The sequence below is a fragment of the Cnephaeus nilssonii genome (assembly GCF_951640355.1).
Source record: "Cnephaeus nilssonii genome assembly, chromosome: 22".
Classification (NCBI taxonomy): domain Eukaryota; kingdom Metazoa; phylum Chordata; class Mammalia; order Chiroptera; family Vespertilionidae; genus Cnephaeus; species Cnephaeus nilssonii.
In genome coordinates this window covers 12,040,136-12,055,400 of record NC_137093.1, presented here as the reverse complement: position 1 = coordinate 12,055,400, position 15,265 = coordinate 12,040,136, and the positions used below count along the sequence as shown (strand labels likewise).

At 46.0% G+C, this 15,265-nt stretch overlaps 1 protein-coding gene across 4 annotated transcripts in view; it reads left to right on the top strand.

The window, feature by feature from the left end:
• Nucleotides 1–15,265, top strand: part of CLIP1 (CAP-Gly domain containing linker protein 1) — a 91,433-nt gene that overhangs the window by 25,179 nt on the left and 50,989 nt on the right. For all 4 annotated transcript variants that reach the window (XM_079762405.1, XM_079762408.1, XM_079762407.1 and 1 more), the window contains exons 4-8: nucleotides 3,370–3,494; nucleotides 4,004–4,226; nucleotides 8,098–8,295; nucleotides 8,903–9,006; nucleotides 10,265–10,325. In XM_079762405.1, coding sequence (XP_079618531.1) covers nucleotides 3,370–3,494; nucleotides 4,004–4,226; nucleotides 8,098–8,295; nucleotides 8,903–9,006; nucleotides 10,265–10,325 — 711 coding nt within the window. The remainder of the gene's footprint in view (nucleotides 1–3,369; nucleotides 3,495–4,003; nucleotides 4,227–8,097; nucleotides 8,296–8,902; nucleotides 9,007–10,264; nucleotides 10,326–15,265) is intronic.

Genomic DNA, 15,265 nt, shown 5'->3' with positions numbered 1-15,265 from the left:
TAGATGTCTTTATAAGTTTTAAAAACATTTTAATCTTGCTTTAATGATGCACAAGCTCTATTTCTCCACCAACTAAAGTAAAAAAAAAAATTAATTCAAGTACTAGTCTAATAGAGTTCATAAGAGAATATCTGCTATACATCATCTGCTCTTGTCACATTACTTTTTTAAGGGGGTTTACTTACCATCATATGTTATAGATGGAGAGGCTCAAAAAGATATCAAGAAGCCACCTTACAAAATCTTGTTGCTTACAAAATTCCTGTGAAACAAGCCCTATTACCACTCATTGGACTTTTTATAGCTTTATAAACCCAGGCCAGTGAGATTAAATGGCTTGTTTGGGACTTGATAATGAATAGATTGGAGAGTTCAAAAAGGATTCACTGTTTCCTATTTCCTGTTTGCAGACCCACTCATTAGCCCTGCAGAATTGATCCCTGCTCTTACTTCTCACAAGAGTTTACGAGAAGGGTGTTTGCTTCCCGGTCAAGGCACACACCTGGGTTGTGGGTTTGATCCCCAGTAAGGGGTGTGCAGGAGACAGCTGGTCAATGATTCTCTCATCAGTGATATTTCTCTCTCTCTCTCCCTTCTCTCTGAAATCAATTAAAACACACACACACACACACACACACACATATAAAAAAAGGAATTTTAGGTTTGGTGGGGGAAAAAGTATAAGAAAACTGCCAATTCTAGGAAGTAAAGAAACATATTGGCATGGCATTTCCCCCCCAAGGTAAATGTATATTATATTACTGCATCTAGAGAAGTGTTGCCAGTCTGTTTTATGGTGATTTTTTATAAAGCTTCAGATTTGAATGAAGCCCATGGTTTGCTTGGAGATTTTATTGCCCACAGCCTGTTAGATGCCTCTTGGAAAAACAGTCATCATGACAGCGACTTAGACTCACCCCCAAAGAATTCAGCAGATTAGCTGAGGAGATTACATCATCTTTAGCTAATGTGCTGAGTTCTCGCATGATGTTGGTTCGACCTGCTTTGGATGCTGTGGTGTAGGAGTGGGAAGGAAACTGAGGCCAGTTTTACAGAGGTGATTGCTTGTAGATTCCACGAATGCCATAAGAGTGTTAGAAGGTCAGATGTGCCAAATCTAGTGCTGGAGTCTCGTTGGCATGAGAAAGCTAGCTGCTAACATATAGTAGACTCCTACGCTATCCGTTAAAACAGTTTTTTAAATACATGTTTTTATTGATTTTTAAATATCCTATCTAATAATAGACAAATATGCAAATTGACCATACCTCTGACACATCCACAAGCCACGCCCATCATCCAATCAGAGCGAGCATGCAAATTAACCCAAACCAAGATGGCTACAGCCACAGAGAGCAAGGTTTCCTGGTAACAGAGGAAGCCAAGGTTTCCGCCTGCCCTTGCCAGGCCTAAGCCTCCACTCAAGCTACAAAGTTTCAATTATAGAAGGTAAACAAATTCAAACAAATGGCGGCAGAATGGAGCTTGAGAAAGCAGGCCAGGGTTGCTGCCGGCAACAGGGGAAGCAAAGCTTTCCGCACACCCTGGCCGGGCCCACCCGCTTAAGGCTACAAAGTTTCAATTATAACCTCAACACAAATGGCTGCCGGCCTCGGAGAGAGCCCCAGGCTTGGCTCCGCTCCAGGCTACAAAGTTTCAATTGTAGAAGGAAAATAAATTCCAGATACCAGGGCCTCCGCTTGGGTTGTCAGGGGGCGTGGCTGGCCTGCAAACCACCACAGGCCCCTTGCTCAGGCCGCCCCACACTCCAAGGGAACCCCCACCTGATCCGGGACGCCCTTCAGGGCAAACCAGCTGGCCCCCACTCCTGCACCAGGCCTCTATCCTATCTAATAAAAGAGTAATATGCAGATTGATCATCACTGCAACACACAATATAGCTGCCCCCATGTGGTCAAAGATCCTGCCCCCATGTGGACACAAGATGGCCACCACAAGATGGCCAACAGGAGAGGGCAGTTGGGAGGCACCCAGCCTGCAAGGGAGGGCAGTTGAGAGGGACCAGGCCTGCAAGGGAGGGCAGTTGGAGGTGATCAACCCTGCTGGAGAGGGCAGTTAGGGGTGACCAGGCCGGCAGAGAAGGGAAGTTGGGGGCAAACAGGCTGGCAGCAGAGTGGTTAGGGTGTGATCAGGCTGGCAGGCAGAAGCGGTTAGGGGCAATCAGGAAGGTAGGCAGGCAAGCAGTTGGGAGCCAGCAGTCCTGGATTGTGAGAGGGATGTCCGACTGCCTGTTTAGGGATCCGACTGCCCACTGGGATCGGGCCTAAACGGGCAGTCGGACATCCCTCGAGGGGTCCCATATTGGAGAGGGTACAGGCTGGGCTGAGGGACAACCCCCCTCCGTGCACGAATTTCGTGCACCGGGCCTCTAGTATATATATATTATTGATTTTTTACAGAGAGGAAGGGAGAGGGATAGAGAGTTAGAAACATCGATGAGAGAGAAACATCAGTCAGCTGCACACCCCCTACAGGGGATGTGCCCGCAACCAAGGTACATGCCCTTGACCGGAATAGAACCTGGGACCCTTGAGTCCGCAGGCCAACACTCTATCTACTGAGCCAAACTGGCCAGGGCTGATTTTTTTTTTTTTTTTTTTAGAGAGGATGAGAGAGGAATAGAGAAACGTCGATGAGAGAGAAACATCCATGAGCTGTCTCCTGCACACCCACTACTGGGGATCAGATCTGCAACCTGGGCATGTGACTTGAGCGGGAATTAAACTGTGATCTCTTGGTTGTTCATATGTCAATGCTCAACCACTGAGCAACACCAGCCGGGCAAAATGTTTCTAAACTTTTATAAAAAAAGATTAAACAGAGTTGGGGGAAAATATGTGTCATCCCAAACTCATAAAAAAGTTATATTCAGAGAAAAAAGCAGAAATAAATGCCTTTAGTATTAAAAAGCAAGATAAAAAATAAACAGTATATGTCTTAAGAAATTAGGAAGGAGCCCTGTCCATTGTTTCTCAGTGGTTAGAGCATCGGCCCGTGCACCGAAGGGTCAAGGATTTGATTCCTGGTTAAGGGCACATGCCTGGGGTGCGTGTGGGAGGCAACCAATTGATGTGTCTCTCTCACATCCATGTTTCTCTCTCTCTCCTCTCTCCTTCCCTTTCACTCTCTTTAAAAATCAATGGAAAAATATCCTTGGGTAAGAATTAACAAAAAAAGAAGAAGAAGAAATTAGGAAGGAAAGAACAATAAGCCAAAAGGAAGTGGAGAAGGGAAGGAAGCCTGCTGATAGAAATAAGGGTGCGCAGTGTGCCGTCATTGGTGGGAACTGTGGAAGATGAAGTGTTGTTATGATGCTCATCTCCTCATTTTAACGCTCTCTTCTTCCAGGTCGGTGGCACTAAAGCTGGTGTAGTCCGGTTTCTCGGGGAGACGGATTTTGCCAAGGGGGAGTGGTGTGGTGTGGAGTTAGATGAGCCACTCGGGAAGAATGACGGGGCTGTTGCTGGCACAAGGTATGTTTGGAATTGGGCACCATCTTGTCTCATTCTTGCACGAAAAGGTGCCCGAGCAGATCTCGCCCATTGTGTCTAATAACATGGAAATGGGTGTCTTGAAGAGCTGCCAGCATTAAGACACTTGTTGGGTTTCCTTCTCCCTTCGTCTGGCAAGGTTTTATGAAGCAGATCACTGTATTGCTGAACTCCTTTCTGTATGTTTATCTGATGGTAGAAATATTCATTCCCTTTGTTACTTTAGTACCGATGAGCAATTCTGCCTCTTGCATCACATTATTATTTATGAGTGTGTTTTCTAAAACATTGCTGAGGTTATTTAGCAGCCTTTATCCGTGTGAACGCTGCCTGCTGTGCGCCATCCCCCCTCCCCATATCCACCTCCCTCCCCAGCTGATCGGTAGAATTGACAGCAAACCAGTGACGACTTAGGAGTTAGGAGCGCTTTCTCATTACAGTTTCTCTTAATGAAGTGTTTTGGTTACTGTCCTTATTATTGTTCTCTCAAGGTATTTTCAGTGTCAACCCAAATATGGCCTGTTTGCTCCCGTCCACAAAGTGACCAAGATCGGCTTCCCTTCCACTACGCCAGCCAAAGCCAAGGCCGCCGCGGTGAGGCGAGTGATGGCCACCACGCCCGCCAGCCTGAAGCGCAGCCCATCCGCGTCCTCTCTCAGCTCCCTGAGCTCGGTGGCCTCCTCCGTGAGCAGCAAGCCCAGTCGCACAGGATTAGTAAGCCTCTCTCTCCTCACTGCATGTGTCTGCCTCCCAGCGCTCACAGCCAGTGCACCCGCTCTGCTTCTAGAAATACTAAGTCGCCCCTCACCCTTGTGCTAAACGTTAGCTGTAGCTCGTGAATGTCCGTCCTTGCCAGAGTCACAGAATAAAACTCTAGCAAGAATACACGTTTTAAAATAGTTTTTAACAACCCCTTTCCTATTCCTAAGGCTTCATGATGGAGCAGTTCTGGGTGAATCTAGCCACTACTGACAAGATGACTGCTTTTCTCAGAAATTACTTTGGGCACAAGAAAGACTGGAAAACTGGGGGGGGGGGGGGGGGGGATCCTTTTCCTTAAGGACATATGTCTCTTTCTTATTTCAAACAGTTTTAGGAACTAAAGTATTTTGAGCAAAGCCATGTTCTTGGAATTTTGACATGAATACAGTCTAACCCTCTGAAAGCAGATAATGTGTGGAGTGTTCCCGATCTGAGCCAGAGGACACAGAAGGGAACTTGTAGAACTTGAAAGGATGCTCGGAAGAGCTATGTTTTGTTTTGTCCTCTCTCTATGTCCTCCTCCCACCTCCTCCCCTCTCCCCCCTTTCCCCATTTAGATCACTAAACATAGAGAATTATTTTAATTCTGATGTTTAGATCACTAAACATCAGAATTAAAATAAAACAGCAGCGTCTCATTCTGGTTGATAATGCGCGCTTCATCAGGGTCAAAGTAGTGCCTTTTTGGCGTTAACCCCTGCCATTACGCTTATCTACTTGAAGAGAGGCAAATACCGTTGAAGTTTGCAACGGCAGTGTTGTCCTCCAGGCTGAGTTCGGGATCTCTGCATAATGATGGTGAACTACGGACAGGAGTTAGGATGCTGAGTGGTGTGATTTCGGTCTGCCTTCTTTCGGGTGATGTCAGGCAGGGAAAGGCAAGGCAGAGGGATCTGCCCTTAAGTGGGGGTTGTGCTGCTCTGCCCGCCAGCCCAGGTGCACTTCTTCCTCATCAGTTCAGTAAAATCCCGCTTGGACTATTTCATTTTGCATTTGAAGAGTTACAAATGGACTTTATGGAAAAGGTTGCCAGGAGCAACGAAGTGGAGGTGAAAAACCTCAGTGCCCACAACACCTTGTTCCAGGGGTCTGCAAACTCCAACGTGGATGTCTCGTCTGCTTTGTCAGTCCTGGACGATTCCACAGAGGTGTCAGGTCTGGGTTAGGAATTCTTTCTTGAGTCATTTCTATGACGTTGTAATCATGAGTCCATTTCCTTGGAAAATAGCCGAGCTCTCCTCGCTCCCCCCAGCCTCCCCTCTCAGACCAATTCTGACAACTCATTCAGGGAAGGACGCCAACAAAAGAAAAAGGAGTCTTCTCGTCTTGCAAAACAGCTGATTTTAAAAAATATTTTTATATAGGGTAGCTATGGTTTCTAAGTCAAAAATCACGATAGAAGAATATGCCAAGAATATAGAAAATCTGAAATGTGACTTCCTAGAAATGTTTCTAAGCAACATAATCCTACTCACATATATAAAAAAGTCTAAAGACTTTCCTGCAAAATGATCTGGAAGTGTTGGGCACAGAGATTCCCAGGCTTCCTGGGTTCACAGGCCCGTTAGTGACTCAGTTATTTTTTCATGGTGGACCTAGGTCAAGAGAGGTAGCTGACAGTTCTGTTTATTAAGTAATTAGGTCTAAATAACTTAATATTTATGTCTCAGGAGTTGGTAGCTGTTTAAAAAAATGATATCTATTAATTAAAAGGACAACTATTTTAAATTCATTCTTGAATAACCATAACTCATCACTACCAGGTTGTATGCTGCAGTTGGGCACCTGTCAAATCTTGGAATCTCCCTGAGCACCATCGCCCTCATTTTCGGTGCCACACTGATTTTTGTTGGCTTAGTCCTTGCTTTCTGTCATGGCAGTAGCCCAAACCCAGCTTCGGAAAGACATGACGTCATCTAAAGGAATATGTATGACCACCTGAAGCGTGAAGAAATAAAATGGAGTCACTGTGGTCAAGTGGCTAAATTACTAAAATCGCATCGGCCGAGGCACGAGGAAACAATTCATTAATTAGCCTAGGAACTTAAACTTCTTAGGAAAGAATGTTCACGTGTCCAGACCACCTGATGCCCATTAGCCAGACCACGGAACGTCTGGAAGATGACCACCGCAGACCCATCCAGAGGCTAAGGATGCAGAACGGATCCTTCTCAAGAATGTGCACTATGAGAACTCTTAGATTTTTATTTCTTCTTCAGAGGGACACCCTGGGTATTTTCTACCTGTGTTTCCAGTTTGTAAGCCTTAAAACCCTTGAATAAATCTTTAGTGTTTATTTCTAGCCACAGCCTATTGAAACGGAATTGCCTCAAACTATAGTTTGCATGGTGACCAACAGGTGTCGCTGTTTCCCTTGAAATTCACTGCCCTTTGCTGCAGTCCCCTGGGGCATCTCTGTGCAGGAACCTCAGATTTAGTGTCTCCAGGAAGAAATGTTGGTATGGGAACGTATAATTTAGCCACACACGTAATGAAACTGGGAAGTCAACGTCAAATGGTAAAGGAGAGAACAGGAATCCCCCCTTCCCCAGTATGTGTAATTCAAGCAATTTCACTAAATAGAAGCCACAAAGGACTACTCGGGTTTGATTGGATCCTTGCCTCTCCTAGTCATCAAATTGCCTCACTAGGAGGGGATGGCAGATCCCCGTCCTCAGACTGAGTAAGAGAAGAGCATTCAAGCCTCAGGTGAGGCCCCAACTGCGGAAGGTGAAGTCAGGGCTGCGGTGGCCCGCAACCTAGCGGTCGCTGAGGGAACAGCCCTGCACACACACTCGCCAAGCGCCAGGCAGTGAGGCCCTTTCTCGACCACCGGCCTCTAAAGCTGGGCTTGGAGGAATAGTACTCGACTTGCCCAATTATCTGTTAACATGTAGTAGGAGGTTCTTTGCTCTGTGCTTTTATGTGACGTTAGCCTCAAGATGGAGGATTCAGGCATGTGAAACAGGTGTCCTGCTGATCCACTCCTTTCCTAGTCACTCTCCCCCACTTCTCATTGTCCCCCCCTTCCCTCTCCATGCCCCCTTTTTTCTCACCCTTCTTCCCTCCCCTACTTCTCTTTGTCCATAAATCTCTTTCTCCTCCTTTTCATCTCATGTGTTTTTTTTTCTTCCTCTTATATGTGTCCTTACCCAGACATACGCACACACACTCACCCACTCCCACGCACCTGAAGGCACATCACTGGTCCTCTTCATCTTGTCCTTGTAAATCTCTCTGGGGATGGGCATTCAGCTCCTCAAGGCTACGTTGCTGGGCAAGATCGCCTCTGCCTTTCACTCTGAAACAAAGACGAAGAAAGTCCTGGCAATGGTCCAACTATTTAATCCATTGAAGGAAGGTTCGTGATGAAGAGGGGGATCTGTTGGTCTCAACTTCAAGTCTAAAGATCAAAAGATTGCCCAAAATGTCGTAACAAGAAGACAGCTGTAAGTGAAGCTTAGGTCGGGATGAAGTGGAGAGAAACGTGTTAAATGGGTTCTGTGGAATGTTTCTAGATTCCTGTAAGGCCCTGCCGGCTGAGCTCAGGGTCCCTTTGACTTGAGCCACTCCTTCTTCTAGACATCTTCCTGATTGGTCCACGGCCTCTTTGCATTGATGTGTTCTTTGTGGAATTGACAGACAGGAGGCCTCGCATGCTGTCTTGTTTTCTTGATGAAGAGCCTTTCCGAGTCATTGGCAAGCCTGAGAGCTGGGGCGGCGCTTTCGCTTTGCTGAGGAGGCACCCACCCTGCATGCATCGCTCCCTGCCCGCGTCCCTCGTAGCATCATCACCCTTCACTTCTCTCACTTTCCTTTGCAGTTGACCGAAACCTCCTCCCGGTACGCCAGGAAGATCTCCGGCACCACCGCCCTCCAGGAGGCCCTGAAAGAGAAGCAGCAGCACATTGAGCAGCTGCTGGCCGAACGGGATCTGGAGAGGGCGGAGGTGGCCAAGGCCACGAGCCACGTGGGGGAAATAGAGCAGGAGCTAGCCCTGGCCCGGGACGGACACGACCAGGTGAAGTCTGGTGCTGGCCTTGTGGTGATGGTGACAGGTTCTAAGCTGATCGCGTTGCAGAGATGGTGGCAGGCTCTAAGTTGAGGGAGGAGGCCGAACTACCTTCCTGGTGCCGGGAGCTAGTCTTGGGTGTAGTCCTGGGAGCACTAGAAATGTCTTTGCTGGGCTTGTTTGAAAGCTGTGAACCGGAGTCCCAGTTTGCATCATCATAAAAATGGAGTTTTGTTCTTCTTGAGTGCACCTTAGCCTCTTGGTCTTTACGTCCAGGTCTTTTGGCCTGTGTGTGCTAGGTGAGCTGGCTTAATTGGACTTCATCTGTGATTGCAACTTCTGTTCTGTAGATGATCCTCTGCATGAGTTTTAGCTTCCATAGGTGGGAATCGTTGTAACATTGCCCTCTGCTGCCATCATGGTGTGGTTTCCATCCTCGTCCTCCGGGAATGCGGCTGACAATAACCTATTAAAAATCATAGAATGCATTCTAACGTTAAAGGTTCTGGAGGAACGCCAGCCCACAATGGTGCCACTTAGCCGTAGCTCTTTGGAGGTGTCCCTGGGCCTGTTTGGGTCAGAGAGAGGCCCCTCACTGACACCCTTGCCTCCCCAGCATGTCCTGGAGCTGGAGGCCAAGATGGACCAGCTGCGAGCCTTGGTGGAAGCTGCCGACAGGGAGAAAGTGGAACTGCTCAACCAACTCGAAGAGGAAAAAAGGTGATCCTAAACTGTTCCTGGGGCACGTGTGGCCTTTTCCTTTTAAACTTCCTTCCCATTAGCAACCATGTTGGTGTCAACCCGTAGAACCAAAGGAATGGCCGTGTTCAGCGGAAATAGAAGTCTTCATTCTGTGAGAGGAGGGTTTGCTTTGATTTGACTTCCTGTGAGTCGTTTGTAATCATCCAGACATGGCCTGATTAACTGAAAAATCATTTAAGGAGCACCTACTGTGTGCCAAGCATCCTCTTGAGGGCAGCCTTAGTTGTGTGGTGGCATTCACTCAGACCCAGCCCCCTGTGGAGTCATTCCTGGGGAGGGGTGCTGGGCCCAGCTCCCTAAGATTTATCCAGGTAGCTGATGAAATCCTATTATGTCTGATGGGTGATACAAGGTCCCTGTCCTCAAGAAACTCAGTACCTTTTTAGGAAAACAAGGCTCTCACGTGAGGCAGTTAGGAAAATTTCCAGGTCAGGCTGAAATCAGGTGCTAAACTGAGAGAGAAAGCAAGCTTGGGTGTGATAGAAGGGTTTTGAGGCCGTTAAACAATATCTCTACAAAAAACATCTTCATGGAAACCATGTGAACATCTCTGGTTATGGGATGTTAGTCCTCAGCTGTTGCACTTAATGCCACCTTCTGCCGTTTCTGACAGCGACTTCCTAGTCGCTAGTGATCAGGATGGTCATAGACACTGCGTGGTGAGGGGACAACCCAGTGGAGGTGGAATGCAGCCTCTGACCAGGGGAACCACTTTCTCATTGGACAGAGAAACACTGTACAGGGGACATCTCCTCGCCTCCTGAGTACGGGTGCAAGTAAAGGAGCGACAGTGACAGGTCCTCCCGGACTGTTTGCTCCGTTGTGAAACCTGCCCTGGCTCTGCTGACTGCGGGGCAGAACTGTCCTCCCAGCTCCGCAGTAGCTTGAGGGCATCCGACCTTTTCCCGTGAGGCAGACCTCGTCTTGATCGCATCCATTCTGGTGCTTATGATGAAGGGAACCGATTGATTTTTCTCAGCTCTTACTCCTGCCTTCTGGAACGCATACCTGGATAAAACTCTGGAGCTTCCCGAGGAAGAGTAGAGCTCTCGGGTGCATACACCAGAGGCCTGAAGATGCACTGATTTTCTGTGCTTCTGAGGCATTTCTTCCACGGCCATGTGCTAAGTTCACCAGGGTGTGATTGTAGAGACACCGGCGCACACTTGTTCCTCGGTTATTTTCTTAAGTGCTTTGTTTCCATCTCGTTCCACAGGAAGGTGGAGGATCTTCAGTTCCGGGTGGAGGAAGAATCAATTACTAAAGGCGACCTTGAGGTAAAACCCCTCCAGCTGTCTAAAGCGTTTATGGGTCCCCCTGTTCAGAAATGTGGACGAAATCATTGTGCCAGCTGATGTGGCCAGAACTGGCAGCAGAGGGATGGCAGGAGCCCCGCCTCTGGCCAGCTGGGCTGTGGGCGTGGCTGCCGGAGGTGATGGGGCGGCCTCTGAGCCTGCGACTGAGCCATCCCACCTCCTGTGGCCCAGTAAAGTTTTCACTACTCTTTCCTTGTGCTTTGAAATTAAAAATCTCGAATTGGAGTTAATCGAGTCATACATCTGGCAGTGTGTCCCAAGTGAGACTCTCCATGTCTCTCTGATGAGCAGAAACGGCATTCCTTGGAAGGAGCATTTTTTGCTTCCTCATAATAGTCCGAGCAGGACAAACCTTTTATAACCCCGTAAAAGGGGTAAATATATGTTTTAGTAGTGGAGCTTTTCACAAAAGTAATTACCAGAAAAAAACAAGAGCAATTTATATTTTAGTTTCTTTTACTTCCATGGCATATTTTAAATTAATAGGGATTTTCCTTTACAATCAAGTTTCTCATCTCGTAACAATTATTCATAATAGTTTTTTTCAAATTTAGACACCACAGTTCAATGGTCTTGATCAGGGGTCCTCAAACTTTTTAAACAGGGGGCCAGTTCACTGTCCCTCAGACCATTGGAGGGCTGGACTGTAGTTTAAAAAAAACTATGAACAAATTCCTATGCACACTGCACATATCTTATTTTGAAGTAAAAAAGCAAAATGGCAAAAACACCCGCGTGTGGCCCGTGGGCCATAGTTTGAGGACGCCTGGTCTTGATGCTTTTCAAACCACTGCTAGATATATGACAAGTATAAATTATTAAAATTTTCAAATTCTGCAGATTTTTGGTACTTTAATCTGTAATATTTTAGTAAAAACTGCACGTTTCTGTGCAGCTATCAAAGTATACATGTATGCTACCATTACAATTTTAGAATCTGTTGACTGCCCACACCATGCTTACATTTCAAGGGACTTCCAAATAGGAACTCTGATTTCTTTGGAAATAAATGTATCCTTATAGTAAACAAAAAGTAAGGAAAACATTTTCTGAGTTTTAGTTTTATAAAGCCCAGGATTTAATGGATTATTAGTTATAAGTCTTCATTCATTTCATATATTGTACAATTACATTTCTTTAGTTTACTTTTGTGTTATTCTCATCCACTTAAAAACACCCTAAAGTTTCATTAGAAGTTTCATATCATCATCCAATTCATTTGAAATATAGCCTATGGTGTTTGGGAGAAGGACAAATGAAAATATTTACATAAGCACTAGGCTAGTATATAGTCTGTCTGATAAACTTACTTGAAATTAATCAAAGTTATTTTGAAACCCTAACATTGAAACTTTAGTCGAATCTCTCTTTTGTTGTTGTTTAATTTTTTATTTTTTTACTGATAGCAAAAGAGCCAGATTTCTGAAGATCCCGAGAATGTAAGAGGGCCCTTAACTGTGTGGATATTTTCCTTGTTAACACAGATTGATTACAGATTAAAATGCTTATTGATATGCTCAAATACTAACTGCATAATCTGACCTTGAGACATTGACCTTAATATTTCTGTGCATGTGGCTTTCAAAGCAGTTACATTTGTATCCTGAAGAAATTGTATGTAATGACTAAGTTCTATAAATCCATTTTGTTTAATGCATAGGCGTGCATTTACTTTATAAGAAATTTTGTCAAAAACGGGCAAAATTAATTTTGTCTGGGAGTCTGGCCTTCACTTAATTCATAATGTCTTCTAATTTTAATAGAATTATTCCAAAGGAGATGAAACATAAAACATATTAGGTGAAGGAGTTATAGAAATTCTGGGGGAAGTTTTCCCAGATTGTCTAATTTTATTCCCAGGAGAGGTAAAAGGGAATTGTGAATCCCAGACTGATTGCCTTGGGTGTGAGCACCCCCTGCTGGCCAGTGCCTGTCCTTGCAGCTGACTAGAAATACAAACTTGGTATTCGTCACTGTATTTTCCCTAGGGTGTGAACCTAGAGGCTAGAATTCTTCAGTGAAGAGATTGAGTGTTTTAAAGTTATTATTTTTGAAGTGAGGTTTTTAGGGTAGCAGTGCTACTAGGCATGTAGGTGTTTTTCTTTTCCTTCCTCCTTCTGCTTAAGATTAAACACCCAATTCAAATCTTACCAAAGTGACCTCGAAAGCCTGGCTTCCTGGTGCCCCTTGCCAGCTCTAATGCCAACTGAAGGAAACCTAAAAACTTCTCACGGTGATTTACCGCCACAAGAGAACAAAATGAAGGCAAAGACTGTTTCTTCCCACCGCCTCCTGGCAGGTAGAATATACAGCTCAAGACTGAAGTTTTACGACAGCCTCCGTTCTGAAGGTTCCCTTTTTGTGAAGCTACTTCAGTGATCTGGGTCTCCTCTCTCCTTCCCACACGGGCTCCCGCTGCGCCCAGTGTCCGTCTGCATGGGGTCTCCCTCCCGCCTCTCTGTGCGCTTCTTGCAGAGCCGCTGCTTGCCCTCTCTGCCTGTCCCAGGACTGCCCTCTGGGAGACGTGTCTTCTTCTGAGAAAGGAGTCAGTTAACAAGGAGGGTTGTCCTGTTGGGTGTAGCGTTTTGACTGCATACCATGGCGTGGGCGTGGATCACTAGTCCCCATGCTGATGGCTGGTCGGAGACCGTGGTGCAGTCCCAGGTCATTGGTGTGCACCCCGCCAGCAGGGAGGTCTCGCTGCAGTCACCCGGAAGGGGGAGAGGAGCACACTCAGTGGATAGGGGCTTTTTATCTCGAAGTGGTGACCTTTCACCCCCAGGACACTGAACTCGGTGTCCAGAGGAGAAAAAAGGTTTTGTTGCCTTTTGCTATTTGGATTTCAGTGCTTGAGGCTGCGACCACAGTTATGTAGTCCTGGATCAGATTCTTTTCTTGTGGAAGCAGTAAATAGAACAACTTCTGTCTGAGGCACTCCAGAGGAAGGAGACTATCCAGACAATTAGCTTTCCAGTGTTGTTATTTTTGTTGAGTGTAAGAGCTGAAGGAGGTGAAGATGACTTTGTTTTGTTTTTAATTTTGTGTTCACGGTTTAAGCATTCCATGGTGATTTATACCTGGTTTGCAAGCAAAGGGAGCTCTTGAATGCATTGGCCTCCCCAGAGTTCCACTGGAGGTGGTAAAGACGTTTACAGTGTAAAACACCCCACCCTCTATTAAGCTCTGCACTACTTTTTGCTTCTTTATTTAGAGTTTGTTGTCGTTTTCTCATTTCCCGTAATGGTTCAGACTGATAGATCTGTCTGGTTGGAACCACAAAATAGTTAAGTTACTACAGTAACTAGAAGCTTCTGGGAACAGCTCTGTCAGTGGGTTATGCTGGACCTCGCGGGTAGAGAGGTGAGCGGGAAAGAGGTGCATTCAGACTGACATCAGGATTATTTGATGAAGATTCTGTTGTACTTAAACCTGCTAGAAAGAGGTCACCTCCGGCTTCTCCATCGGGTCCGCATGAGTGAGGGAGGATGGAGAAGCTCAGCGGTTTTGAAACATGGTAGGGTCTCACCAGCTCTTGCATGGAGTTCAAACTCACGCTTTTGTGTTGAGTCACCATTTCTTACCTCTAAGATAAGAACTACGTCTAGGGATCAAGATAAAGAGTCCAGTTTTGGCCAAACTTTTCAACTTTTCTCCTGCTCTGAGCTTCAGGGATGGAAGCTATGGAGCATAACTGTTACTGGAATTTTCTTTTTGTAAATCTGATTTCTTTTTTTTTTTTTTTCTGTCCCCTGGTGACAGCCTTCAGAAAAGCCAGTGCTGGAAAGAAATTAGAGCTTTCATGGCTCTTTCCTGTCAGATGTGAGAATGTTGCCGAGAATCTCACCAGAGGCCACTGGTGTGATTTCCTTAGCGCTCGTTTCTGGATTCCCTCTGTGAGGTGTCATGCTTGACCCTTGTTCATATCAAATTTGTGCCAAAGTGCAAGGTTCTGCTCTAGGGATTTACTGACCATTCATAAAGCTCGCTACATTACCTTCTCCGTATTTAGTCTTAGTGGTCATCGTGAGGGTCAATCTACTTTTTAAAGTCACCAAGTCAGTTACATATTCGTTAATGCCAAATAGCCGTCGTGGGGAGGAGGGAAGAATGGTAGTTTAGAGGAATATTAACTGTTCTAATTTGTGCTGATAAACCTCACTTATCAATATAACTTGTATTTGGCTGCATGCACCTGACATTTTTCATCCTGCCTCACGTGTTTTCCATTTTTCCTTTCTCAATAGCCTAGCCCATGTCCCTCGCCCACCTCATCCTTCTGTTGGTAGTTTTCATCCTCACCCCCAACCTCCTCATCTCACTTCCATCCTCTTCCCGCCTCCATCTCCCGTCTTGTTCATCCTCTGGCGGAAGGTACTGGTGGCTCAGCCTGCATGCCGCTGTCCCCTCTTGTGCTGGCATGTCATGGTGGCACTGTTGTGTTCTCTTCCTCTTCCTTTTTACTAACAGACGCAGACCAAACTGGAGCATGCCCGCATTAAGGAGCTTGAACAGAGCCTGCTCTTTGAAAAGACCAAAGCTGACAAACTTCAGAGGGAGTTAGAAGACACTAGGGTAATGGTTTTCACTATTTAATGAAGCGGACCCGTGTATGTGAATGCTGGACACCTCGGGTGACACGCCTTGCAGATGGCCTAAGCCTTGACCCAGTGGTTCGACCTGAGTTTGGTCTTGATACTGTTCGTGAGCTTAGACGGATGGGTAGGCACAGGAGTCTTATGTCAAATCTTTGGTCAGAGGTAAAAAGACTCATTCCTTTGTTTCACTCAGCCAAAACCAAGATCAGAAACTCGACAACTGTATACACTTGTATACATGGCTGCATTTGCGGTTCTTTGTATTCCTACCTCGAAATTCATTTCTCCAGTTCGCCATAAACAGTC